Here is a 26,917-nt window from a genome sequence, read left to right on the forward strand (position 1 = left end):
GCCCGGCTCTCCCTCAGCACGTCCGTATGTGTGTGAGAGCGGTGAGTGTGTGAGAAAGGAAAAAAAAAAAAGGAAAGAGAGAGAGCGAGCGACAAGTAACCGGCGAAGCTGCCTCTTTCCCCTCACTTCCTTACTAAACCGCTGCAACCATGTCAGGTCGGTCGGTCAGAGCGGAGACAAGAAGCCGGGCCAAAGATGATATCAAACGAGTTATGGCCGCCATCGAAAAAGTACGGAAATGGTAAGGAAAAAAAAAAAAAAAGACAACAAAAGAGAAGCATGGAGAAGGCGGTGTGGAGAGCGGAGTTTGTGTGTTCTGGGAAGGGGGGGGACGGTGGCTTTATATACCTGGCGGTCACCTGACCCATCGCAACGTTCTAAACCGTTGGTTCAGGTGCGCTTAGCTCCCGCCAAAAGCCAACCGGAGCCGGCAGCCATTTCGGCTCGTACAGAGCAAGCCGGCGAAAGAGGAGGAGGAGGAGCAGCAGCCTCAGCCCATTGTGGTGACCCAGCTTCGGTCACTTCGTGCTGCTGCCGCCTCCTCCCAGAACAATGCAGTGCACTTATTGATCGACTCTTATCAGCCAGGGACAGTCTCTTTTGCTTATTTTTTTTAGTTTTTCTTTTTAAATTTAGCGCTTTGGCCCCGAGACTCCGAGCTCCCTCCCTCGTCCTCCTCATGCTGCCTTGTTCTCCTCGGTGGAAAAGAAAGATGGGGCTGGAGGAGGAAGTACAGCTCCAAAGCTTTGAACCTGGGGGCTCGCTGAAATGTGAACCCCCCCACCCCACTCTTAGGAGTTATATATTGTATCCGCTATCATTCCCCACTTACCTCAAGGGGATGCTATTTTACAATAAAACATGCCTATTTATCAACTCTGATTTCATTGTTTTAGGTAGCTGAAATACAGTTTGTTTTACTGTGAAGCCATAATTTAAAATGTTTGCACGGATAAAAACATTTTAAACAAAATAATACACACACACATATATATATATATATATATATATATATATATATATATGTATCTCAATCAAACCTTTTTACAATTAGGGACAATTATAATATCTTTTCACACCATTTCCTCTTGTATTAGTAAGAATCAACTGTAATTATTGTTTATTAAAAAGAAAAAGATCAGTCAATATTACTTTTCCAACATTACAAATTATGTGATGTTGAATTATTTGGTTTAATGTCAAGTATCTATATCTGATTTATTTTTCCTAGTCATATTTTTTGGGTGCTCATTATTGCATGTAACAAGATTAGTAAATAGAAGCAGATTTTTTTTTTTTTTTGTTGATATTCATAAGCCAATAAAAAGCAGCAGCAGGCTTGTACGTTGACCTTGAGGTTCCCTATTGGACAGTCATTTAAATGTCTGAAGTAGTGAAACTGGCTTTTAAACCGGTATCTGAGACAACATTGCAAAACAGGATATTGCCTATACCAGACTTTTTTATGCTTTTACTAGAATAGGATCAAATCATTCACAAGATTTTTTTTTTTTTTGTATGGATTGTGAATGTAATACCTCTTCTGTAGAATGGAGTGGATCAAAATATATATTAAGAACGGAGTCAAAGTATGAGTCTAATAAGAATGGAATGCAAATAAATTAAATGCCTTTTAGAATTGCTTGTCTCTAGCCTAATGAACATGTGAAATATACTTTTGTTTAGTGCCTTTGTAAAATAAGACTGATTTTTATTAGCTTCAAATTGGTTTTACATTTCAATCAATTTTATTGGGAAAGCTAATTTAACACTATTTTAACATTTTTTGTCCTAGCGTGTTACTTTTTCCCCTAAGAATATATTGATGTGTTTTTGACATACAGTATTCATTAGTGAAGGTGTTAACAAAATTTGCTAAAGCATTTCCACTCCCATACTCGGTTTAGTCACATTTTCATTCTGACATAAGGCAGCCATTTTCTTTCCTATATCATAACGGTGTTGTATGCATATTAGAACAAGCTTTGTGTAATCTGAAAAAAGATAATTGTATGTGTAAATCACCATTTGTTTATTGCTTGCCGTACAATGTTCAGCACATCAAGCTATGCCAATTTAATTCTATCTGTCAGACAATGAGAATAACTAATCTAGCAAAGGCTGATTAAGGTTTTTATTTAGCATTTTCATATTCTTGTAACTGTCATCCTTGCTGTATTAAATCAATAGAAATACAAGATTGCAGAGGCTAACACAGAGAGGTCCCTACCTCCTGTACCTCCAAAGTAGAATAAACAGTGAGACTTAAAGGCACATAGAGGCAGTTATAACTATGGCTGGCTGTTTATACTTATTTGGCTAAATGAGAATTATGCTGTTTGTCCTTTATCTTGCAATATTTCACAAAGATCTGAAATGTTACTATAAATGCAAACTTTCTCACGTACAGTAAGTGTGACAAAAATAGATACATAGAAATTGTTCAAGGTATTTACAAGAACCGCATTAATATGAGTGCAGCTTATTGAAAATGGCAACACAATTTAAAATGTCTCCATAATGCCTACATAAAGTAAAAAAGGTACATCATATATTACTAAATTAATGGTATTTAAAACTGCCAAAACAATATTTATCAACCACTTGCATGCTAAGGTAATGTTAACAGATAAATTACAGGGTCATCCCTACCTTACTGTAAGAATATTATCCTTTGAAACTTCCCATACTGTTTGGAAGCAGGAGGTGAGCTTACATATTTAGCACACTTGCATGCATTGTATAAGTGACTAGAGCAAGCATGTTAAACTCAAAGGCTAGCAATGGCCAAATAAGTGGGCCACAAAAAACAAATGTAAATTTTCATAGAAAGTAGGTTTATTTTGAAAAGTGCAGTATTAAAAAAACAAAACAAACAGCGACCCTCGTCTACTAAATCCCAGTCCCCCGTCTACTAAACCCCTGCCCCTGTTCTCACTCACACTCACACTCACTGACAGACATACAGACACACTGACATACACACAGAATCACTCCAACACAAACGCACAAACTCACTGACAGACACACACTGACAAACAGGCTCCCTCACAGACACACACTGACTGACTTACACACACACAGACTCACTGACAGCCACGCACACACATACAGCCAAATACATACACATACACACGCACAGACAGCAATACACCCACACAGAAACCCATACACACAAACACATATTTCCCCCTAACATTTAAAAAAATATATATTTTAATTTAAATCCACCCAGCCTCCCTACCTTTGGGAGAGCTGGGTGGATTTCTTACCTGGGGTCCAGTGGGGCTGCTGGGCAAAAAGCCGGGCAGACGGGCGCTCTATATTTTCAGCGAGGGAGCACTTTCCCCTGAGCTCTCTCTGCTCAGCTCCTTTGCACGTTGCAGAGTGATGCCGGGAGCCAGAATCATCATTTAGGTGACTAGGCCAGTGTTGTCACGGTTTAAAAGGGTAGTTAACTTTTTTTTTTTTTCTCTTCTCACCCTCACAGCACTGGTCTCCTCAGTGAAGCTCTGCCTCTTTGGATGAGTTCAATGATCTCAACCAATCCAATGCTTTTCCATAGGCTAGTGCTTGTGCAATGCAAAACACCATACTGTGCCAATCAAATATGCCAATAGCGGAGTTTTACGAATTCACGGAAGCACCTCTAGTGGCTGTCTGTAATTCAGCTGCAGGGTTAAAACATGGTGGAAATGGCACCCAGACCACTTTGAGATGTCTTGGTGCCTACAGTGTTCCTTTAATGTAGTGGCTGAATGCTCCCCGTAGAGATGAATCGATTCTGTTATTTCCCTTCAACTATTTTTACAAATGCATGAGGACTGATGAATATTAAGTGCTATGGAGTCCCATAGTTATTACATTGTGCATACTGGCGCAATAATCATTTTAATATGACATGTTTCAGTAACAATAAGTTCATAGATAGCTGTTAGAGACAAGGCCAAAAGTGTAGAGGGAAAAAACTGCAAGTAGTGACACACAGACCATATTCCATTCTCTCTTCTGTATAACATACATAATTAAAAACTTTATGCCCCATTAAAAAAAATGCAGCTCTGTGCTGTGGGAATGCCGTCTCACATTCTCTTGTGAAACTTAATGCATACTTTAAATTGTGAGCTTGTTTGAGCAGGGCCCTATTCACCTACTGTTCATGAATGCCATGGATGTCTTGTAAGAAGTATTGTTTCCTATGTTGATGCTATATAAATAATTGCGAACAAAGGGATACTCTGGGCACCATAACGATTTCATCACAATTACGTTATGGTGTGAGGAGGTTCAAGAGCTGTTTACCTGAATGGGTTAAACCAGTGGTTCCCAAATCAGTCCTCAGGGCACCCCTACCAGTCCAGGGTATAGGGATTACCCAGTTGGATCAAAAGTTTTTTTTTTTTTTTTTGTGTGCCTAAAAACACCTTAGACATAACTGGGTAATTCCCAAATCCTGAACTGGAAGGGGTGCCTTTAGGACTGGTTTGGGAACCACTGGGGCAAACCATTAATAAACTGTTTAACCCCAATCTTTGGAAAACACCAGCTCATCACTCTGCCCAGCTGCTTCTTTTTGTTGGTCGGAGGCTTCTCTCGGAAAGCCTTGGGCCAGGGGCTGCTGAGAGGCTAAAAGTAACTCACATCCAAAAAAATTGAGTGAAGAAAGTACATATCTGGTAGCACTGAGCTAACCTTGAACACCATTTTTATTTGGGCATAAACTTATTGAAAGTCAATGGTAGTCCATCCCTGTACACTTCCTGTTTGACCCCAGTCCCCGCAAAGTGGCTCTGCTACTTGCCTGTGGCAGGGCTAAAAGAATTTAAAAAAAAAACTTTTTGCCAAACACACGGAACTGCATGTGTGGAGGGATACAAAGTTTACACCGATGTACAATGCATCCCCTTTCTCTGCCAACAGTGTCTTATAACTATATATTTTCAAAACTTGCTGCCTTATTAAGTCTTTCTGCTGGTTCTCAAATGTCAGAGGAGGTACTATTTTGTCCCTTTACCACCGGAGACTCATCAAACATGTGCATGTATAACTAAGATGGGCGTATCTCTCCTACATTGGAGCGAATCCAAACTGAGGCTATTTTGTGGGAGGGAGGGGGCCAGTGTATTAATTTGAGGGTGGGAGGGGGCACTATTAATTTGGGGGAGGAAGGGGGCAGTGTATTAATTTGGGGGAGGAAGGGGGCAGTGTATTAATTTGGGGGAGGAAGGGGGCAGTGTATTAATTTGGGGGAGGAAGGGGGCAGTGTATTAATTTGAGGGAGGAAGGGGGCAGTGTATTAATTTGAGGGAGGAAGGGGGCAGTGTATTAATTTGAGGGTGGGAGGGGGCGCTATTCATTTGGGGGAAGGAGAGGGCCAGTGTATTAATTTGAGGGAGGGAGGGGTCCAGTGTATTAATTTGAGGGAGGGAGGGGGGCAGTGTGTTTCAATTGGGGGGAGGGCAGTGCAAAGTGGTGGTGGGGTCAGTGTGTTAAATTGGGGGGAGGGCAATGTATTAGTTTAAGAGAAGGGAGGGCTGTGAATTATCCTGGGGGAGGGAGGGGTCCAGTGTTATAATTTGGGGGAAGTCAGGGGGGCATTGTATTAAATTGGGGAAGGGTGGCAGTGTATTTATTTGAGGGAGGGGGTCAGTGTGTTTAAATTGGGTGGAGGGAGGGCAGTGTATTGAAATAGGGTGGTGGGAGTGGAGGCAGTCTTCAATTAGAGTAGAGGGAGGAGGGGTAATGTATTAGAGTGGTCTAAAGGGGGCAGTGTATGGGGGAGTGGAGGGAGGAGGGGCAGTGTGTTAGATTGGGTCTGCATGGAGGCGCTGAATGATCCCCATGGAGATGCTGTTTGGCCGCACAGCTTTTTGCCACACATGCACAATAGCCTCCCAATGCTTTCCTATGGGAAAGCATTGGATTGGCTGAGATCATCAAGTTTGATAATCTCAGCCAAAGTGAAGAACACACTCATAGAACTTCAAAATAAACAAGATAACGCCATTTGTTTTTTACAGCTGCGCAACAGCATACACTCACTATCTTTTGTTTATTTTGAAGCCCTACGAGCGAGGACATCCAGTGTAAGTTAGGCAACTTTTTTTATACTGCACTTTTCTAAATAAACCTACGTTTTTTGGAAAAATGAAAACAAAGAAACCAAGGGGAGACTCGGCAGTTGAGACAATTTAGCCCTAACGAGTCTGCCTTCTAGAGTGAGGAGAGCAACCCATAAATCAGATAAAAATAAAACTATAAGTATATTAAAATCCCAACAAAGTGGGAAAGTCCAGTGATCGCAAATCCTAGTAAATGCTGTCTCATGTGGATACAAGAACCTGAACATAAATATTGCTGAGTAGGAGGGAGGGAGGAAGGGGAACAAAAATAAATACATAAATAAAATCTATCTGCAAGAGGCAGGTAACGGGTTAACAAGGTAAGGTAGGGATAGAGAGAGGATAGATAACTAGTCCCAAAGCTGTACCGTAGTGTGCCTTCGAGGGCACCCCTTAAATAAATCTAAGATCCCAATAGCCTCCCAAGTACCCAAAAAATAAATCTAAACTTAAGACAAAGCCCTAATCCCACAACCTCCCAGCAATACAAAGAAAAAAGTTAAAAAAATAATTAAATTAAATAATTGTCGAACTAATTATAAAATCCTAGCATGGTGGCTTGTCTTTGTAAGAAGAAATAGCTGCACCATCTTCCCTGATCTGAATGCTTAACCACTGCTAACAAAGTCCCGACGTGCGTTTCGCCAGATACTGGCTCTTCCAGGGGAAACGATTCTAAGAATACCGGACGTTTAAATATCCCGCCCATTGCTGGGATTGGATACCAATCCGTGCAAGGGACTGGGATGACGTCACTGAAATAAAAAACATATAATCTATTGGATGCTTGTATGTGAAAAATAAATCTAACAAGCATATTAAGCAAAAAGTATAGCGATCAGAGAAACATATGTGTGTGTGTGTGTATATGTGTATATATATATATATATATATATATATATATATATATATATATATATATATATATATATATATAAAATGTTCAAAGTCTGGCACTCTACCTTTAAATAAAACCGCAGAAAAAAGCCTCGGTGCTACACAGCGTGTATGTATATCCAAGAAGAAAAGAGAGCACTCCAGAGGACTTGTTTGAAGCAATTTATTCCGTGGGGAAAATCGTGCAGAAAATCGACGTTTCGACCCGCAGGTCGAAACGTCGATTTTCTGCACGATTTTCCCCACGGAATAAATTGCTTCAAACAAGTCCTCTGGAGTGCTCTCTTTTCTTCTTGGATATATATATATATATATATATATATATATAACTTACAGACAAAGATATGGTCCCTCTACCATTAATGATTAACTTTGTGGATATATCCAAAAAGGATATTACAAAATAAGTCGCAATGAAAGGGTTGTTGTTCTGAGACAGAACTACAAATGTCATTAGTATTATGATTATGTGAAAGGGACACTATAGTCACCCAGACCACTTCAGCTCAATCAAGTGGTCTGGGGTGACAGGTCCCTCAGGTTTTAACCCTACAGATGCAAACATAGCAGTTTCAGAGAAACTGCTATGTTTACATTGCAGGGTTAAGCCAGCCTCTAGTCCTCAGGGCACTATAGTGTCAGGAAAACCGCTTAGTTTTCCCGACACTATAGTGATCCTTTAAGTAAGCATTTACTGCATTTGGATGAAGAAGTGAAAGTAAAACAAACCTAGACACTGTTACTGAATACGAACGTGAAGTGCACCTGATGTGTTGTTATTGATTAGTATAACGGTAGATTGAAGACACAAGAAAAAATCATACATAGTAAAGATGATTGACCGCCATATATCAGGATCAACACTAAGTGAATTGCCGAATGTCATAGCTGTCTGGCAACAGTGTGGAAATGAAGGAGTTGTAAAGTGTCAATTTAATAGTTACAAAATTATATGTAATGTTACTGGGATTAAATGGAAGTAAGTATGCTGAAAGTGAATGGCAAACCCTATAGTTTTGAAGTAGGTTAAGACGGATGTCAGTCTGTCACATCGTGTATATGTTATATAGGACACCAAATTTCAACGTGTTATAATCTTGAAATAGAGATGAAAATGTGATCTCAGTTCAGCTTTAAACCGGGTACTATGAAAAAGACCAATTGTTGTACGTATACAAATAATTGGCCAAGTTGGACAATCATAATATAAAGGTTAAATAAAGTGTGCAGCACCAGCGTTTAGAATCTCCACGCTCTGTATGGAGGCACTGAACGTTCTCCATAGAGATGCATCTCTATGAGAAGATGCTGATTGGGGCGTTGCAATATAATGCTGCGCATGCACATTAGCCTCCCAATGCTTTCCGAAGGGCCAGCCACGGCAAGGGAAGAAAGGAAAGGAAAAACGCCTTTCACATGCAATTAGAGGAAAGCCAGTCACCTCAATAATTTTAATGTCAGGAATACATGTTTGTATTGTTCCTTTAAATTTACACATAAAAAAAAAAAAGACTCGAACCAAACATAACGGGCATTTAACTTATGCAGATAGTGAATATATTCTGATGTAATACACCAGATGTTTTATGCAATTTATCAGGTTTTTTTTCCGCTTGACTCTTTGTGGCCATGAACATGCCTTGTCATTTTAGAATTAAAGCACCAATACTCACACATACTCACTGACAGACACACTCGCACATTATTATTTTTTTTAGTTTAAGTCCACATAGTCTCCCCACCATTGGAAGAGCTGTAGTGGAATATTTCCCTGTGGTCCATTGTGGCTGTTGTGATCCTGTAATCTTTAACCCCTTAAGGACACATGACATGTCTGACACGTCATGATTCCCTTTTATTCCAGAAGTTTGGTCCTTAAGGGGTTAAGCTCTTCTGTCTCTTCTTCCTCACGCACTGTTTAGTGATGCTGGGACCGGAATGCATCATATTCTGGCTCCTAGAATCACAGCAGGGCGTGCAAAGCAGCAGAGGAAGACGGTCAGAAAGATTACAGTACCCTTCCTGCCTTCCTTCATTCCACACAGCCAACCGCCTCGTGGGAAGGCCTAAGGTGACCAGCAGGCAAGTTCTTGGGCCACCCATGACAGGCAGAACACAGAGGGACTGGTTGAACTTGCGACCCCTGTAGTTACGCCACTGCACTGGCAAGCATTGGTGCAGTGTGAAACGGCGGACCCGCGTGCCATTTCATCATTCGTGGTTGCCATGGGAATTTGTCGAAACCCTGATCTAAGATGCATTTGTTATCAGAAGAAATTACTTAATTGTTGTAATGTTTTAAGTCTGTGTTCATGGTCCAGAATAATCTGAATAATGTATTTATTATTTTTTTTTTCAATTTTATTTTAGGGAAAAGAAATGGGTTACTGTTGGAGACACTTCCCTCAGGATCTATAAATGGGTACCTGTGGCAGAACCTAAAGTGGATGATGTAAGCTACAAATTGCTACATGCAAACTTTTTCATAAAATGCATGGTTACTGTTTCTGGGCAACTTTTGTTGCTATACTTTTCTGGGCAAGCACAACCCTAAATTGTGGCATAATACAGTGCATGTTGTATGTAACGAGCAAAAACACTATACGTAACATCTGTGTTTTGTAACAGCAAACAACTTTGGATAAAACCAGTAGATCGGGTTGAGTATCACCTAAGCCAGCAGGAGTGTTCAAGCTGTAGTTGACCCACAACTCCCATGTTGCTTCACCATCCTCTGACAAGCAAATTGTCATGGGAAATGTAGTTTAATAAAAACTGTTAGCTGATCCTAATCAAAGTCATGACCTAATGATTTTAATGGAAGTTTGCAGTCAAATACACTTAAAATCCAGGCTATTTTATTAACTACTTAGTTGGGATTAGGAAGCCGTATTGGTTTCACACATTGAGAGACACTATTTAAGCTTTTATATATAACATATACAGTTTAGTGTTTTTAGTCCAATATGTAACAATAGTTTTTTGCTTTTCCTTTCTCGGTTACGGTAAATGCTCGCACCCAAATTTATGTACTGGTTATGTCTAATAAAGTAGACTCACTCGCCTAAGTTGCAGTACTGTTTAAATTTAATGCAATTATAAGGTGTCTCTACAATTTCCCATTAGAGCAATTATGATAGTTTAGACCTGACACATTTGGGAGGAATATATATTTGGTTTCCATAGTGATTGCTCCACTCTTGGACCTTTGCCCCAGAGTTGTTCTTACTTCGTAATGTCACTGTTTTGTCATATATTTTGTTATCTTGGTGTTTTGTTTTCAAATCTGAATGGTAAATAGTCTGTTGTGGATGTTACTGTTTTTAAGATATGACTTTATCTAATGTTAATGTGTATTTCATCTTGGGGAGCTTTTAAAAATAAATAAATATATTTTTGTATATCAATTTAATTAACGATTTCTCACAGCTTCTTATGACAAGAAGAAATGCCTAGACCAGCCCTGGGTATTATATAAATATATATATATATCTTTTTATTTTTTTCTTTATGTATACACAAACTGAATTTATTTTTTCATGTGCATTTCTTTTTCTTCAGATTGAGTTGAAAGTGACAGATGAGAACTCTGGACTTCTGAGGCGGCCAAAGCCCTGTGGAAAAGTCAGAATTAGTCTCTTCTGCTGTTACCCTCTCCTTTTTAAATGTTTTTTTTTCCTTCTATAGAACAGGGGCGATTACTAACAGCCAAGCATGCAATTTCTGCACTTTTCTCTAACACTACTTAAACCTGCTGGAGACTGGTGTATGTAAGCTCACGTAGATGAATATGTGTATTTAACTGAGTGTTCTAATGCAGACTGAGCATAGAAAATGGTATTGTAAATGTATACTTATACATACACTTTCTGTTTGTGGAAGTATATATGAAAGCCTTAAAAACATTGTTGTTTTTCTTTTCTTTTTAGAAAGACTATATAACTGTACTATATTGGCAGTACTAAAAAAACACAACACATTCATTCATAGTTGCTAGTGTAACTGATTCTTGAGCTTACATCACTGTTGAGTCACATTGAAAATCCCTTCTCAAATGAAGCCTGCTCTTTATGTATATTTCTGATCTTTGTTTGCCTGTGACCTGATTGCTACAGAGACTTCATACAGCAATCCATCAACACATATACAGTTTACTTAGACAAGAAACTTTGGCATCTAAAATCTCAAAATTTAATCTTGTGGTTCAATTGGATATATATACACTTCAAAACTCTCAAATCAAGTCATGGTGCAAAATATAATGGTCAATGTCTTCTTCTCCTATGTTGTCAATATTAACTGGTTGTTGCATCTGCCATGTCTTAGTATCATCAAATCCATTTTCAATAGTTCAATAATGGGCTTTCACATTTTGCTCTGCATCTGATTTCCATAGTTAGTAGCTTTAGCAGGATGTAGTCAGTTAAGAAGCTCCCATTATTTTCAGTGGGAGCCTAACATTTACCATAACAGCCTCACAGCAGTAGTGTGTAGGATATGTAATTCAGTAATTAGCCGCAATGTATTTAATGGATCATTATAGGGTCAGGAGCACAAACGTGTTCCTAACCCTATAGTGTTAAAACCACCATCTGGGCCCCTCATGCCTCCATAAATATAGCAAAATCTTACTGTATGCAAGCCAGAAGTAACTCTGCATGCTGTTTACCTAAAACAAAAACAAGCAGTCTGCTGACATCATCAGAAGTGGTAGCCTGATCCAATCACAGTGCTTCCCCATAGGATTGGCTGAGACTGACAAAGAGGCAGATCAGGGGTAGAGCCAGCATGATTCAAACACAGCCCTGGCCAATCAGCATCTCCTCATAGAGATGAATTGAATAAATTAATCTCTATGAGGAAAGTTCAGTGTCTGCATGTAGAGGGAGGAGATACTGAATGCTTGGATGCATTTTAGGCAGCCATGACCCAGGAAGGATATCTAACAGCTACCTGAGGAGTGGCCAGTGAAGTTATCACTAGGCTGTAATGTAAACACTGCATTTTCTCTGAAAAGACAGTGTTTACAGCAAAAAGCCTGAAGGTAAATATTCTACTCACCAGAACAAATTCAATAAGCTGTAGTTGTTCTGGTGACTATAGTGTCCCTTTAATCGCATAAGATTACTATAACTGCTGCCAAAACAACAGTTGCTGTACCACTGTTATTTTTCCTTTAAATTATCACTCAATGGTTTTGCAAGTTAGATGTAACCACACATGCACACAACTGTAGCTCAGGCTTCTTCACAGGAAGCAGTCAAGGCGCCTGTTAGTGTAGGTGGGAATTTGCACAGACCGCACAGTCTTGGTAAGTCCACTCAGTACAAGTATAACTTCTTTCCTGAGGCACGACCAGATTTACCAGTCCCCCTTGTTTGGCCTTGCTGCCACACACATTAACTAAACATGAGCTATAAAGAAACTACCAGTCACACTAAGAAGGTAGTAATGGAGGTGTACAAGAGAGGCACTGGCAAATGGGTTTCTGGCATTCATAATTTACTTGAATGCTAGTGGCAGTGTAGCCTTCTGACACATACCTACTACACACTCTAGCCAGTGAATTGTGACTCATAGATTCAGGCCTATTTTTAATGTCTGGACTCTGACACACACAGTCAAAAGAAACAGGCCTGTCTTGGCCTCATAACTTCAGGGGGTGCCTGCTGCAACACCAATGCGTCTCAAAGCTGTTCACTGGCTGCTGAGTGTGGCACTCGTAGAGGAGTAGAGGAACTACTTCAGGCAATGTATGTTACCATGCACACTAGCGTACTTAAGACAATTGTGTTCACTATCAGTGCAACACAGAAACAGGCGACATTCTCTGTATTGCGCTTGTATGTACACACATGCCTACTGAGCCTTTTTATAAATCTCGGATGAGCTGGCTATAGCAGCTGAGATTTTGAAAGCATAGGAAAATGGCCGACTGTCCATCACTTTTTCCAGGAGCACATTTTGTTACATTGTTTACAGTGTAGTTTTAAAGGACAAGTTTGGATACCACAGCAAATCCATGATGATAAAGCTGTTATGGTGCCAGGAGATCAGGGGTTAAACTGGTAACGAATGGTTTAACCCCAAAGTCTGTGCTCCAGCACTGGATCGCACTACTGGGGCAGAAGCGCACCACTGATTGGCTTAGAATAGTCAGCTGACAATGTAAGCCAATCACGAGCTTCCCATTCATAAAAGCAGTGTGTTCCTTTTTTATTTCAGCAGAGACTCTGCCTGAGCCTTCTATTATCTGAGATTTCAGAAAGAGTAAGGATTAACCCTAGGATTCAGGGTTAAAGGATTTGTGAACGGTTTAACCCCTATAGGTGAGCCAGTGCCTGGCACCAGAGCAACATCATTTTTATGAAGTTGTTATAGTGCCGAAACTGGTCCTTTAAGTTTGCTCCCCCTTAAGTAAAGTAAGCGTGCAAATTCCCATCACATTCTATAGCAAGGTGTACTAGGTGTTGGCTGATGCCCTACCATTAAACCGTTAAAAACTTATGCAGGAACTTATCTTTTTTTATTTTTATTTTTTCCTTTCTCTTTTGTATGTCAGGTTATCTTCTTCAGTTGGATGGCCTGTGTTCCTGTCCCCTTGTCTTCTTTCTAACATCTTTACTTTGTTTTTTTACAAGGTCTTTCCCTGCTGTAGTTGATGTTGCCTGTTTTGTATTTTTCAGTGTTATACAGAAATGTAATTCATTATTGTTTGTTTGCAGAAGACCAAGAACAAGAAAAAGGCAAAAGATGAGAAATGTGGCTCAGAGCTAACTACTCCAGAAAACAGTTCATCACCGGGTATGATGGATATGCATGGTAAGCAAATCTTTTTCCCCTTGCCAATGACGCTATTTATGTTTTTATTACTGCCTTGTCTCAATTTCTAGTAATGTTTGATCTACAGGCTGTTGCCTTTGTTTTATTGAATGTATTAAAATCATCCCTGTCACTTTTGAGTTTTCCATTAGATTAGAATAATCCAAAAAAAATATATATTTTGAATTTTTTTATAGTTTTTTTTTTTTTTGGTTTTTTTTTTAATTCTAAAAGTATGACAAAAAAGGATAAGAAGTGTTCTAGTCCACACAAACACTGGAGTTCCTGTCAGATTTGTTATCATTAACTGCATTTATTTGAGTAATATTTAATTCATTAAATAGTTAGATAAATTGGGAGACATGTTCCTCTGGGAAAATATTAATGTTCCGCCATGATTAATGTCAAAGTAAAACCAAATTAAATCAGGGGAAATGAGATGACATTATTTTACCAATTTCATACAGAAAAAAAAATCCTATATATAATGACCGCTTTTGGAATCCATTTAATCTATCTAATATTGTATAACAGCATCCACACACTTTCAATAATACTGCTTTTCTTATGTCGCAGATGATAACAGCAACCAGAGTTCTATAGCTGATGCCTCCCCAATGAAGCAAGAAAATAGCAGTAACTGTAGCCCTGCTCCTGAGCAGAATTTGTCAGTGCAAGCAGATAGCAATGAAGTGAAATCTGAAGAGGTTCATTCAAATACAAGCGAGCAACAGGATTCAGAAGGTATTAACTTTTTCTCAACATGATCCCTTTGTCATTTTATGAATCATACTTCTCAGTTGGCTCCTTGCAGAGACCAAAACATTTAAACATAAAATAATGTTGCGTAAAAGAGTATACTTGGAGACTAAAGGTTAATGTGATTAGTAGACAGTGTGCTGGGTCTTGTTCCCATGTTTTCATTAGTGTTAAACCATAATTTCAGATGTCATTTTTTTTTCTGTTCTTTATTTAGTTTGTTTGCTGATGTGTCTAGAATACAGCCCTTCTTATAACATCAACTGGCGTGTGTGTATATACACGCCATGTGTTGTGTCCCTCTCCCTCTCAAAAAAGTGATTGAAAAGCCCTGCCACCTGAAGTTAGTGGATAGTCACTATATTGTTAAACACAGATCTGCACACTCCAGTCACGAGACTTGCTTTTCCCATAGAAATCTCTTACTACCGTAAGGGATTCTGGGTGGGCATATGTTAAACAAAGAGTCACCTTTTTGCCTCATTATTCCATTTTTAATTGCGGTATACAACAGCTTTGAAACACAACTCAGGAAGAGATGCAAAGCCAGTAAACCAGTTATCGACAGCTGTTTCATTGCTAATGCAACTTATCAGCATGAGGTTGGTTACTGGCTTGCTATGGAGGCTTGGCATTACTTGTGGATCACAAAAAAAGTTATGGGGGGGGAGGGGGGGTGATTGAAAGCTTCTTCCACCTGAAGTCCGTGAATAATCAATAATGTAGTTGTTCTGGTGAGTATAGTCTGTCCCGGCAGGTTTTGTGCCGTAAACACGGTCTTTACATCGCTCCCTACAGACACCTTTAGTGGCATCTCCTCAGATGGCTACCAGAATTCAGAATTGACCATCTCAACTAATCCAGTGCTTTCCTACGGGAAAGCATTGTGATTGGCTGAGATCATCACTTCTGATAATGTTGGCCAAGGAGGCAGATCAGCACTAGCAGACTGAAGGTAATAGTTTATTTAGGGTGGCCAGGGGGACTAGAACGTGTAGGGTCAGGAATACATGTTTGTGTTCCTAAACCTATAGTGTTCCTTTAAACACAGATCCTCACACACCTGTCAAGCCATAAGACTTGTTTTTCCCATAGAAATCTTACATTTGCAATGATCTTACTACCGTAAGGATTTCTGGGTGGGCATATGCAAATTTGTTCACCAAAGGATCACCTTTATGCCTCATTATTCCATTTTATTTTTTTTGGTGTCCTTAATATTTATATATATATATATATATATATATATATATATATATATATATATATATATATATTTTAATTCTTTATTTTGGTAGTGCATTGTTAAGTACATATGAAGCATAAACATGTCAATATAGATCAGCAGAGAGTGTAACAGGTAGTGAAAATTATACACGTTGAGAGTACTGCACTTTTTTTTATTTTTTTTTTTAAAACAGGAAAAGAACATATACATATACAGTGGTGCTCAGCGTTTTGGGTGGAGAAGAGTAAAGAGTATATTCTCATAGGCTTCGCACTGATTACGGTTATGTGGTATAAAGATTCAGTATGAAGGCGATGGGCCGATTACAGCTTGCTGGTGGGTAGGAAATCTAGACCTTTAAGTGTATCTGCATGCAGACTGTAGATGCGTGTCAAGCAAGGCCATTATGTAAGCTAGCAGCTGTAATTGAGCATATCTAGTAGAGCGGTAAACCATGCTATAATATGTAGTTAGAGGTGGTTCCACCTTTAGGAGACCTGACTCTACGTAGATGTTCGTTTGGGACCCGGCTTAGGTTATATCTAACGGTTTCCGCGTTAGGGTGGTGGTAGTGTGGGTGGTGCCCTCGTCTTTTCAGGGAGGGGGTGTTGTCCGCCTTCGTGTAAGGCCGACCTCTCGGTGGAGGTGTTGCCCCTAACCTAGGGGGCGGGGGGGGGGGGGGGATGGATGCCTGGTTATGTTTTACTATGCCTACTCTCCCTCCTCCTGAGTGGCCCAGGTCGAGGATCGTGTCCTCGTGTGGGAGATCCTGCAGAGATAAGCAAAGATATATATAGAAAAACATACGGTGAAAACAAGTGTATAAAAACATAGCGTTAAAACTGTGCAACTTTGCAACTGTGCAGCCTATAGCTGCTGGTGGAGCGAGTCCCCTCATTGGGTTCAGGTCGGGCTGGTAAAGTCCCTGCCAGTCAGGTGTCCAGCGGGTCATCGTGTGCAGTTCTTGGCACAAATGGTGTCACATTGGATGGGTCCCATCCGTGGATGCGGTTTGGGTCCGTCGGAGCTGCTGTCACCTCCTGTACATCCAGAGCCGCAAGGAACGCAGGAATATCAGTCCCTGTGGTTAGTTTGCGTATATTCCCTTTGTGTGTAACAAGAAGCGAACGTGGGGTCCCCACCTGTAGGGCACTCCTGCCACCCGCAGTCGGGCCGTGACGGGGGACAGGGATTTTCGCCACTGCAGCGTGGCTTTGGATAAGTCCTGGTAAAAGGACAATTGTGAGTTCTCAAATGTAATCGGGGTCTTGTTCCTTACCGCAGCCATTATTTGCCCCTTGTCTTGAGCTAGTGCGCAGCGGAGTATGACATCGCCTGTAGTTGTGGTGTTGGTAGTGGTGGGCGTCGGTAGGCGATACATCCCAGCGATGTTCACTTTTTTAGCGGTGGCGGGTGGCAGCACTGTGGCTAGTCATCTCCTTACATAGTGTGGGAGTTCCTCCTGAGGAACGGTGGCTGGGATGCCCCTTATTTTAATATGGTTGCGTCAGTACCTGTCCTCCTGCGTTGCCACCTGTATTGACAGAGCCTGTTGGGCTGCCTGAAGTTGGGCTATAGATGCTTGTATGTTAGAAGTGTCTTGGCGCAGCTCTTGGACGTCTGCCTCTGTAGCTGCCAATCTGCCTGTGAGTTGCTGCATGGAGGATTTCAGGATGGGCAGGTCAGTAGCAAGTAGGCCCTGAATATCCTTTAACATAGCGGATAGCACTTGGAGGTCCTGTTTAGTTGCAGGCTCAGTGGTACTTGCAGATGCTGTGGGCTGTGGCTGTGTGTCCACTGCTGGGCTTTGTAGCTGGGGTGCTGCAGGGGCAGTTGTGTGGGGAGGCCCTGGTGAGGGTGGGTGGTCGGAGGCCGCCATAGTGGCTGAGGTGTGCCGCTGGAGCATAGCTCCGATGTCCCTCTGGTCAGGTACATTACCGGGTGTGGGTTTTTGATTTCTGCGCCCCATGGGTGTACTGGCCGGCGTTGTTTGGGGTGACCACAGCTCCGCTGCGTTTCCGTCAGGGTCCCCGCCCCAGAGATACTCGAGGTCGCGGTATGAGGGCTTGTAGTAGACCCCGGTTTTGCGTTTCGCCTTTAGGTGCTTCGGGGAGTACTGGAAGGGCATCTGTGGGTTCAGCGGGGTGTCCCCGGGCTGTGTCTGGTGTTTGCAGGGTCAGATGGTTGCTTGGTACCGAGATATTATCGGGATTGTATATTGCACTTGTGGAGCTGGGAGAAATGGCGTCCGGTTCAGTGCCAGGCTCCGCCCCAATATTATATATTTAATGCTTTTTTTATTGGAATAAATTCCTTTTCAATTACATTGTTATATAAACAAACAAAACAATGACATAGAATATTTCATACATATATATACATACAACTACATACATTTATGATACGATATAGGTTGTTTACATTATATCCTTTGCATTATTCCATTTTAAACATGATGATTACATATATGTATAAAGCCAATTATTACTGGCAATTTACCTTACTTCCAAATGTATTTGTGCCTCCAATGCTGTATTAAGCAATGTAAAAAAATAAGGAAACTCTCAGGACTTTTTATCCAAACAAAAATCGTTCTCTTTTAGTCAGCAAATTTTTAACGTGATCATCACATTAGTGACCAACGTTCTGCCCCTCCACAGGCCTTTATCAAGATAAAACTTCTTTTAAAAAAATAACATGGTTTATTTATAATACAAATGTCAGTTAAACTTACATAGCCATGTAGACTTCTAAACGTGTGCTACACTTTCTGTGTATAGTGCTTGTGCCATTAGAGAGAGAACATATTCTGAAGATTATCAGGCTCATCTGACCCGTAAATGCCAGCAGAACCAGAACCAAAATGCCAGCAATTTCTGACTGCACAAGAGATACAGCAACCCCCCAGACAATCGTTTCGGCCTTCTTTGAGACCTGTCAGGGAAGTGTAGCTGATACCCCTCTAGGCACATGCACACATGTGAAATTCCTGTTGCCTGGCTGACCCCCCCCCCCCCCCCCAAGTTGGAGGGGACAAAATACATAGTACAATTACACACACACAAACACATATTGGACATAGCCAACACACCCTTACATTACAAAAATGCAGCAAGCTCACATACCACACTCTGCAAGCACATTATGGGGAGGACAGAAATGTCAGAATGCAGAAAATGAGATTCAAAGTTGATTTGGCTAGCGCTTTGGTCCCTTGGACAAGTAAACATTTTTTTACATTTCCACACCCTAGATAGATCTATAGTTACACAGTGCATTAAGAAAGTAGTCTGAGTCTTTCATTTTTTACAGTTTTTTTTTTTTTCTTTCAAATTAATCTATACTCATTACTCAATCATGACAGAGAATATTTTCTGTTTTGTCAAAAAGATATCATTCACATAAGTATTCTCAGACCCATAACTCTGCCATAAAACTGGCAGCGATTACAGCCTCAAGTCTTTTGGGTATGATGCGACAAGCTTTGCACACCTGGATTTAGGTCGTTTCTGCCATTCATCTCTGTAGATCCTCTCAAGCTATGTCAGTCTGGATGCGGACTTTCGGTTTTGTTATTATTGGGTATTGATGATAAAAATATAAAATGTAAACAATTTTAGCATAAGTTTGCAGGGGGAAGTGAGCAGCGCCTAGAGAGAGTCCTCAGATCCAGGTCAGTATGGTGGCTCCTAGTGAATATCATTGGGTGGAATGATTCCCACTCTTGAATATATGTGCATTTCCTACTCTTGGATATAGGTGGTAGAATCCTCACAATAGTTTAGTTTATTTAAATAAAACATGAAAAAAATAATAGTGCTGACTGTGTGTGTGTGTGTGTGTGTGTGTGTATATATATATATATATATATATATATATATATATATATATATATATATATATATGTATATGTATATTGAAATCATTTAAATCAGGAAATGTACTCACTGATGCAGAGCAAACAATGGTTTTGCTTAATCAATAAGGCGTAGGTAGTATGGTATTTACCAAGGAAAGTGATCCAAACATCAGCATAGCACAAGAAAGTGTTGAAATGCACTAACTTTATTGAGAAACAACATATAAAAATAGAATAAATTAACACACTAACATGTTTCACCTAGATGATCCAGAGAATTGAGATGCATCTGAGCTAAATGCCACATCAAAGGATCAGAATACTTATGTCCATGTGATATTTCAGTTTTCTCTTTTTAATAAATTGGCATATTTTTCTGAACACAGTTTTTTGCCTTGTTAAAATTGGGTATTGGTATAATAGGGCATGGAATCCATGGGGTTCATTCATTGGAGGTCAACAAGAACCATAGTATAAGGAAGCTTAATAATGTAGGCCAATCAAGCCAGTGAGTGGTATTCATTACTACTTACAGTCAGCAATATGACTAGGTTTGTAATAGCATTAATTCATGTTTACCAATTGTTTAGATGGATCCCAAGTAGAATTAATAGCCACGTATGGTTGTAAATATGGCACATATATCTAAGTCACTTGCTATTTATCTTTCTCCTAGTTATTTCCTGGTTATATAGGATGGGTAAACGGATATGGCAGCCACTGTTGTGTGTGTTGTCGGCATATGGTAGTCTCTACCTCCTTTTCTTCCACAGTAACAGGTGAACAATTTAAGATATGTTTTATGTGAATTGCAATTCTCACCATGTTATGTATTTGATTACTTGTGCAGTTTTCAAAATGCAGTATGTTGCTAGGACAGGGATGATGTTTCTGTGTAGAATAAGAGTACATCAGAGGAACACTAAAGTATTAGGGAATACAGGTTTGTATTCCTAGCAATATATAGTGTTCCTAGTTCGAGAGGTAAGCCATAAAAAAAAAAAAGGCTCTGCTTATTTTTCCTTCTTTCAAAACACCATGGAGGAGGCATGGCCTCCGGCATGTGCCAATACAATGCTCCTTATAGAGGTGCATTGGGGACATGAGGTGCATGTGCGGCACATTTAAGTTTTCCCATAGGAAAGCAGTGACTGAGTGTTACTCTGACGCAGTAAAAACGCCTCCAGTGGCTGTCAATGTAACAACCATTGGAGGTTTGTTTAACTCATGGTAAATATTACCTTATCTGCAAAACTGCAATGTTTTACTTTGTTTGGTTAAAATTACAGGACCACTGCAACATGGCCATGGCTTTAGTGGTCCTTTAATTCTATTTCTATTTAATTATTTTAGAAAACATGGCACTGATCCTTGCAATCATATCTTGCATATGATTGAAAGGGTGATTGATACAGAACCCTTTGTGAACCAGAAGTGTACTGGATTTTAACTCTCTCTGCTAGGAATACTATTTTGAGCGGATGTATGGACATAGGCTTCTTTTAATATTCTGCAATTTCACAAGTATCCTTACTTACTGCTCATTTTTGAATCCTACGAAATGGTCAGTAAGATTAGTTTTATCGATCGTTTTATGCACATTTCAGTATGTTTATCTTAACCTGTACCTACGGTAATTGTTTTTCTCCCACTTGTTGGGTGGTGACTGTTTTTTTTTTTAACTGGTACTTTAAAGTTGAACAAATAGATGTACCGGTGCAGCGCTTATGTGAACAAAGGAAGGTGTAAAATAAAGTAAAATATTAAAGTCTATACCTTAGACTTTAAAATCCTATTTTTAGTATTATTTGCCTTCCTGTGTGTACCTTTAAATAAAGCATAAAAAAATACCCAACATAGTGCAACCTAGAAAGTAAAATTAAATAGATGTAGAACAAATGGCAACTTACACTTTTCTGAGCTAACAAATTTAGCTCAGATTCTTGCGCTTTGGGGTCCGTTAAGGCGACCCTTTCCCTTCTTTATTATCCAGTGGTCCAGTCCTAGATAGGCATAGAAGGTGGCATATAGTGTAATAAGGTTTTAGATTTAATAATCAAATAAGTATAGGGAATTGGTACTCACAAACCCAGAGCCAGAAATTAGGCTCACTTTGGTCCTTAACCACATATACGAAGCACACTCCTTCTTTCAGTATAAGCAGGAAAAAGTGCCGTAAGTGTATATAAAGTATTTTATTAACTAATAATAATTAATAAAAAATGTATTATATAACATAAAAATCTTTAAAATATAACACTTATTCGGCTAAAAGTCCAAGTTAAAAAGTCTCTTTGCTCACTTCTTTCCTTCCTTCTTTTCCCATATACTTTCAAAAATTCACGTATCACTCAAATAGCGCTAATACTTTATTCTTTTGGTACTTTAAAGTTGTCCGTTAAAGTCCGTAGGATTCATGTATAAATCCTATAACTCAGGGCTCAACAAATACCAGATGCCATTGCGACTAGAAATTTCATCCTGGCTTCTGGGATTTTTCAGTTCTTTAGCTAAGGGGACACTGAAGGCGGCAAGCAAAGTCAGCAAGCGAGGGAGCAGTAATCTTCCTGCAGCTCCTCTCTGCTCCCTCGCGCTGTTTAGGGATGCCGGAATATGATGTCACTACAGAGAGTGTGCTGGGGAGCCCAGAGGGACTACAAGAAGATTGGAGAGCAGCACCCTGGACCCCAGGAAAAGATCCACTCAGCTCTCCCAAAGGCAGGGAGGCTGGGTGGACATAATTGAAAATAAACATATCAATTTGTGTGTATGTGTTTTCTGTCAGTGTATGTGTATGTCTGTCAGTGTGTATCTCAGATAGTGTGTCTGTCAGAGACTGTGTGTATCTGTTTAGGTATCTGCCCCCCTTCGATCACTCGAGAAAGAGGATTTTACTCACCTTTTACCCCACGCCGTTCTGGTCTTGCCGAGGCTGGTCCCTCATTCCATGGCTGAGAACATCAATATTTTTGATCTCAGCTAAGTCAATGGCTTGCCATAGGAAAGCATTGGGAGGATATTGTGCATGTTCTCTATAGGTAACATTCAGCGCCTCCGTGCAGAGCGTGGAGATGCTGAACATAGGTGCTGTGCAACACTGACACAGGACTCTAGTGGCCGTCTGAGTGACTGTCACTAGATGTGTTACTGAGCAGCAATGTAAACAGTGTTTACATTGAAAAGGGACAGACTCCCATATGAGCCCCAGGGGTGGCCCTAAACCAAGGGCATCCAGGTACCACACGATCCACATCCTTGCATGCGGACCTAGGATGTACGCTATCCCGCTCACTGGGGGAACTAAACTTCAACATCTACGCACTCCCTATAAAATAGAGCCTTTGCCGTCACTGTCACGTCATAGGCAACAACTCTTCTTGGCTAGAACAAAGACACAGATCGCCCGCGATACCAAGCCACCTTCCATGAGCCCACCATCTGAACCCTTACATGGCTGGTAACCTCATGACACGGGTATCACCCACACAGGGAAGGGAACTAGACAACCAAAGCCGGGACAAAGCATAGCGGTGGAGGACTGCAGCATTATCAATCCCTATCCCCCTCCCCCCCTTTCATCTCTGTCCCCTGCTCCCTCTTACCTCTGTCCCCACTTTCTACTTTTTCTCCCTTGCTGTAAGAGGGAACCTCACAATTACAAAAACCTCGGTGGAATTCAGGGATACAAATCACTGTATCTGCATATCCTAATGTGTCACTCTTTCATTACTCTTCTTACTTATGTACCGTAATAACTGACGCAGCTTTATGTGATGCGGGCTTCTGCGTAAGCCTAAAAGTTGTTAATTGCACTCCCTTTCCTGCCGAGTGAAAAAATAAAGAATTAAAAAAAAAAAAAAGAAAGAAAGAAAAGGGACAGACTGTAGACACCAGAACAAATACATTAATCCGTAGTGGTTCTGGTGATTTATAGTGTCTCTTTAAAAAATTTATTTTTCTCCATGAAAATTAAACTTTGTTAGTTTAAAAAAACAAACAAAAAAAACCTGGCTCCTATATACCAAACAATTTGTCAAGTCATGCTATAACTGAATATTGAAACAAAAACTGTGCAGAATCTTTTTTTTTTTTTTAAGGTTAGATTGCCTACCCTATCTAGGTTTTGTGCCGAGACATTTTGTTCTTTATTTATAATTGTAGAGAACTGACTGGTAGATATGAAAAATAGCTGTTTAAAGAATATTTTAAATTGGTTTAAAATTGCAATTTGCTTATCATGTATTCACATTTGTTCAAACTGCAGCATTGTTTTTCATTAAACAGTGACATTTAGTCTTTTGTTTTCCGGTCAATGTTTTGAATACCTCATTATCATAATGCCTATGTTTTATTTATCTAGCCACTTCAGGACAAAACTCACAGTCTTCAGTTGAAAGTTCACTAGCAAGTTCGGAGAAAGCAGAAACACAAACCTCTGGGGATAAAGATACAGCTCCTGAAGCATCTAAAAACTCTCAGGTAAAGAGCAACAGATTACTTAATTTTAGATTCTGTAAAGTGCAATAATTAATTTGACAAAGCTTGTTGTAACTCCTGAGGTTTACCTTACCTTTCTTAAATTTGGTACACTTTACATAATTATGTGCATATGAATATATTTAGGAAAAAACCCTTCTGAACAAAACCGCAATTCATTTTTGTTGCCGATATTGATCTCGACCCATGACCCTATAGTGTTAAAACCACCATTTAGGTGGCTCTCCCTCTTAACCCCCCTTAAAAGGTAATAAAACATACCTCATTTACAGCACCGCGCTGGTCTGCCAGTACTGGCCTGCCTTCGATCCACCTCCTTGCTGACATCATCAGAATTTATGTTTTCAGCCAATGCAATGCTTTATGGCCATACAAAAAGAAAACGTATGAGGAACTGGAAAGAAAACCCAGAAAAAATACATAAACGTTCCAAAAAAATAGTACTGTGTGCACAAAACAAGGTGCTACTATTCTTTATTAGGACAAACAAAAAACGTTTTGGGGTAATCCCTTTGTCAATGCATCGTTTGTCAATGCAACGTTTGTGTTTGTCCTTCTTATAAATAATAGTAGCACCTTGTTTTGTGCACACAGCAACTATTTGCGCAGCCTCTATTTTATCTATTTTGTTCTGTGCAATGCTTTATGGGAAAGCATTGGATTGGCAAGGAGGTGGGACAGGGCTGGTCAAAATGCTAGCTTGGCCAACTAGCACCTCCTCATGAAGATTCAGTGAAGCGTGGAGATGCTGAACGGAAGTTCTACACAGTGACCTGAGCAGTGGCCAGTGGAGTTATCCCTAGGCTGTAATGTAAACACTGCATTTTCTCTGAAATGGCAGTGTTTACATAAAAATGCCTGCAGAGAATTATTATTCTGGTGACCTTTAAACAAACAGTCCCACTCTTTTGGGTTTCTTATAATGCTCTCCCACGAATGTACCTGTAGAATTTTGGTATTCATATGATTTATATTAATTTTGCTTTCTTTTTTTTTTTCATATTGACAAAGGATTCTGATGAAGGAGCTCCCCCATCTAAGAAAGCAAAAGGAGACAGTTCTCAGCCATCTACAGAGGCGATCTAGCTTTAACTGTTATATTTATCTTTTACTTTTAATTGGGTCAGTTTACTGTAAGGTACATTGGTTATCTTGACTATAGGACAGCCTTACATAAAGCAACTTCTTCTCTTGGAGAAGACCTGGACTCTTTTTAAGTTTTCAACCTACAAAGCAAAACTCAGCCAATGCCTGGAGAGAAGGCAAGGACTTCAAAGAAACTGATTTTTTTTCTGTGAAATTCACAGAATCCCAGTGGCTGTCTTTGAAGTAGTTGATGTAAAACACTCAGGAGGGTCTACGCACTGTTTTCTGTAGTCATTTTTACATTTGTGTTGCTGCTGTATATAAATTTCCAAGTTCTCTATTTAACATGTAAACTATTTAAAGATGGTACCTGTTTTGGTTTTAGTCTTCATGTGAGTTTTCCTAATTTTTTCTTTGTCCATATTCCTTCCATGGTTTGGGTGTGTTTTTTATTTAGTTACTTTATTTGTATTTTATTTTTTGTTTTTATTGATTTTTTTTATTTTTGTGCCTTGTGTTTTAGGAATTTCACTCATAGACCTATTCACAGTGCCACACAGATGAATTTATTGACAAACTCTTATATGTGTAGCAAAGTTCAAAATGTAAGAAGCCATTTACAAGAGAGGATTAATCGCCTCATTTGTAGTTATTTTGTGTCAATGTGTGTTTGTTTTCAAAATTTGAACAGAAATAATACATTCCAAGAAGTTTATCTTACTCTACTAGTTTGTTTTAACATTTTTAGCATATTTTTACAGAAATCAAACTGTTAAATTTATCAACAAAAAAAACCCCAACTCAATACACTAGTTATTTATCCATTCCTGGCAGCTAGATTAAGTTTTACAATGTGGTTCTGAATGGTTTGTATTTACTGCGAATTACTGTAAACAACTGACGATTACCAGTGTGACTAGTGTATTCTGATATCAACTTTCTAGGCAAGCTGTCATTCTTTGTTTTAAGTAAACAATTACTATTTTGGAAGACAAAAAAAAATTCACTCTTTCATTTTTTTTTTTTTTTTTTATTAATTTGTGTTTGTTATTAAGATGATATTAGCCACCAATATGAAATTGAGTTCTATTTGGGGTGGGACGAGGGGGTCCACTGTTTCTTGTTTTTTTTTTTTTTTTTGCTGTAGTTCTGGTATGCATGATAATTTAAACTTTTGTATTCCTATTTTATAAGAAGGTTAGATCAACCTTCATATGCTCCTCACATAACTCATGTTTGCTGCATTCCACATTTAAACACTTGAAATGCAGTCATTTAGCCATGTAGCAATTAATCTTTGAATTATTCTGTATGCTTAGTAACTGAGATTGAATTCTCCACCTGTTGAAAGTATTTAATGTTTAGAACAAAACATTAAGTAAATAGTCCAGAATACTCCAGTGTTATAAATAAATGCATTGCTGGAGTGTTGTTGAGGTAACCCCCAGTGCTTGTGGAGTAAAGTGGTTTCTTACCTATAATCCAATGGTGAAAGGCTCCACTCCACCTCTGGGAGGATCTTCACTAGTATTGAGCTACCATCCAGGCAGGGCACTGCACTGCAATGCTTCTCATTGTTTCTCCCTTTGCACTGAAGCACAAATCAGTCAAGAAGGGCACCCTCTCAGCTGTATGATTGACAGCCCA

General features: G+C 39.6%; 1 protein-coding gene across 3 annotated transcripts; it reads left to right on the forward strand.

The window, feature by feature from the left end:
* Positions 1 to 25,985, forward strand: BCL7A (BAF chromatin remodeling complex subunit BCL7A). Of its 3 annotated transcripts, XM_063454269.1 has the most exons (7): positions 1 to 241; positions 9,390 to 9,471; positions 10,581 to 10,643; positions 13,745 to 13,841; positions 14,418 to 14,585; positions 24,048 to 24,166; positions 25,196 to 25,985. In XM_063454269.1, exons 1-7 carry the CDS (start codon positions 150 to 152, stop codon positions 25,268 to 25,270), a joined length of 696 nt encoding a protein of 231 aa, XP_063310339.1. In that variant the 5' UTR covers positions 1 to 149; the 3' UTR covers positions 25,271 to 25,985. The 3 variants fall into 3 exon arrangements, with proteins under 3 accessions (XP_063310339.1, XP_063310340.1, XP_063310341.1); XM_063454270.1 differs by lacking the exon at positions 10,581 to 10,643; XM_063454271.1 differs by lacking the exon at positions 10,581 to 10,643 and having other exon boundaries at positions 13,748 to 13,841.
* Positions 25,986 to 26,917: the final 932 nt, after the last annotated feature.

This window comes from Pelobates fuscus, chromosome 5 (assembly GCF_036172605.1).
Source record: "Pelobates fuscus isolate aPelFus1 chromosome 5, aPelFus1.pri, whole genome shotgun sequence".
NCBI classification, from domain to species: Eukaryota; Metazoa; Chordata; class Amphibia; order Anura; family Pelobatidae; genus Pelobates; species Pelobates fuscus.

Coding starts and splice junctions, on each gene's coding strand:
- BCL7A (XM_063454269.1), top strand. CDS start 150: ATGTCAGGTCGGTCGGTCAGAGCGGAGACAAGAAGCCGGGCCAAAGAT. Junction 242..9,389: donor ATCGAAAAAGTACGGAAATG/GTAAGGAAAAAA, acceptor ATTTTATTTTAG/GGAAAAGAAATGGGTTACTG. Junction 13,842..14,417: donor GGGTATGATGGATATGCATG/GTAAGCAAATCT, acceptor CTTATGTCGCAG/ATGATAACAGCAACCAGAGT.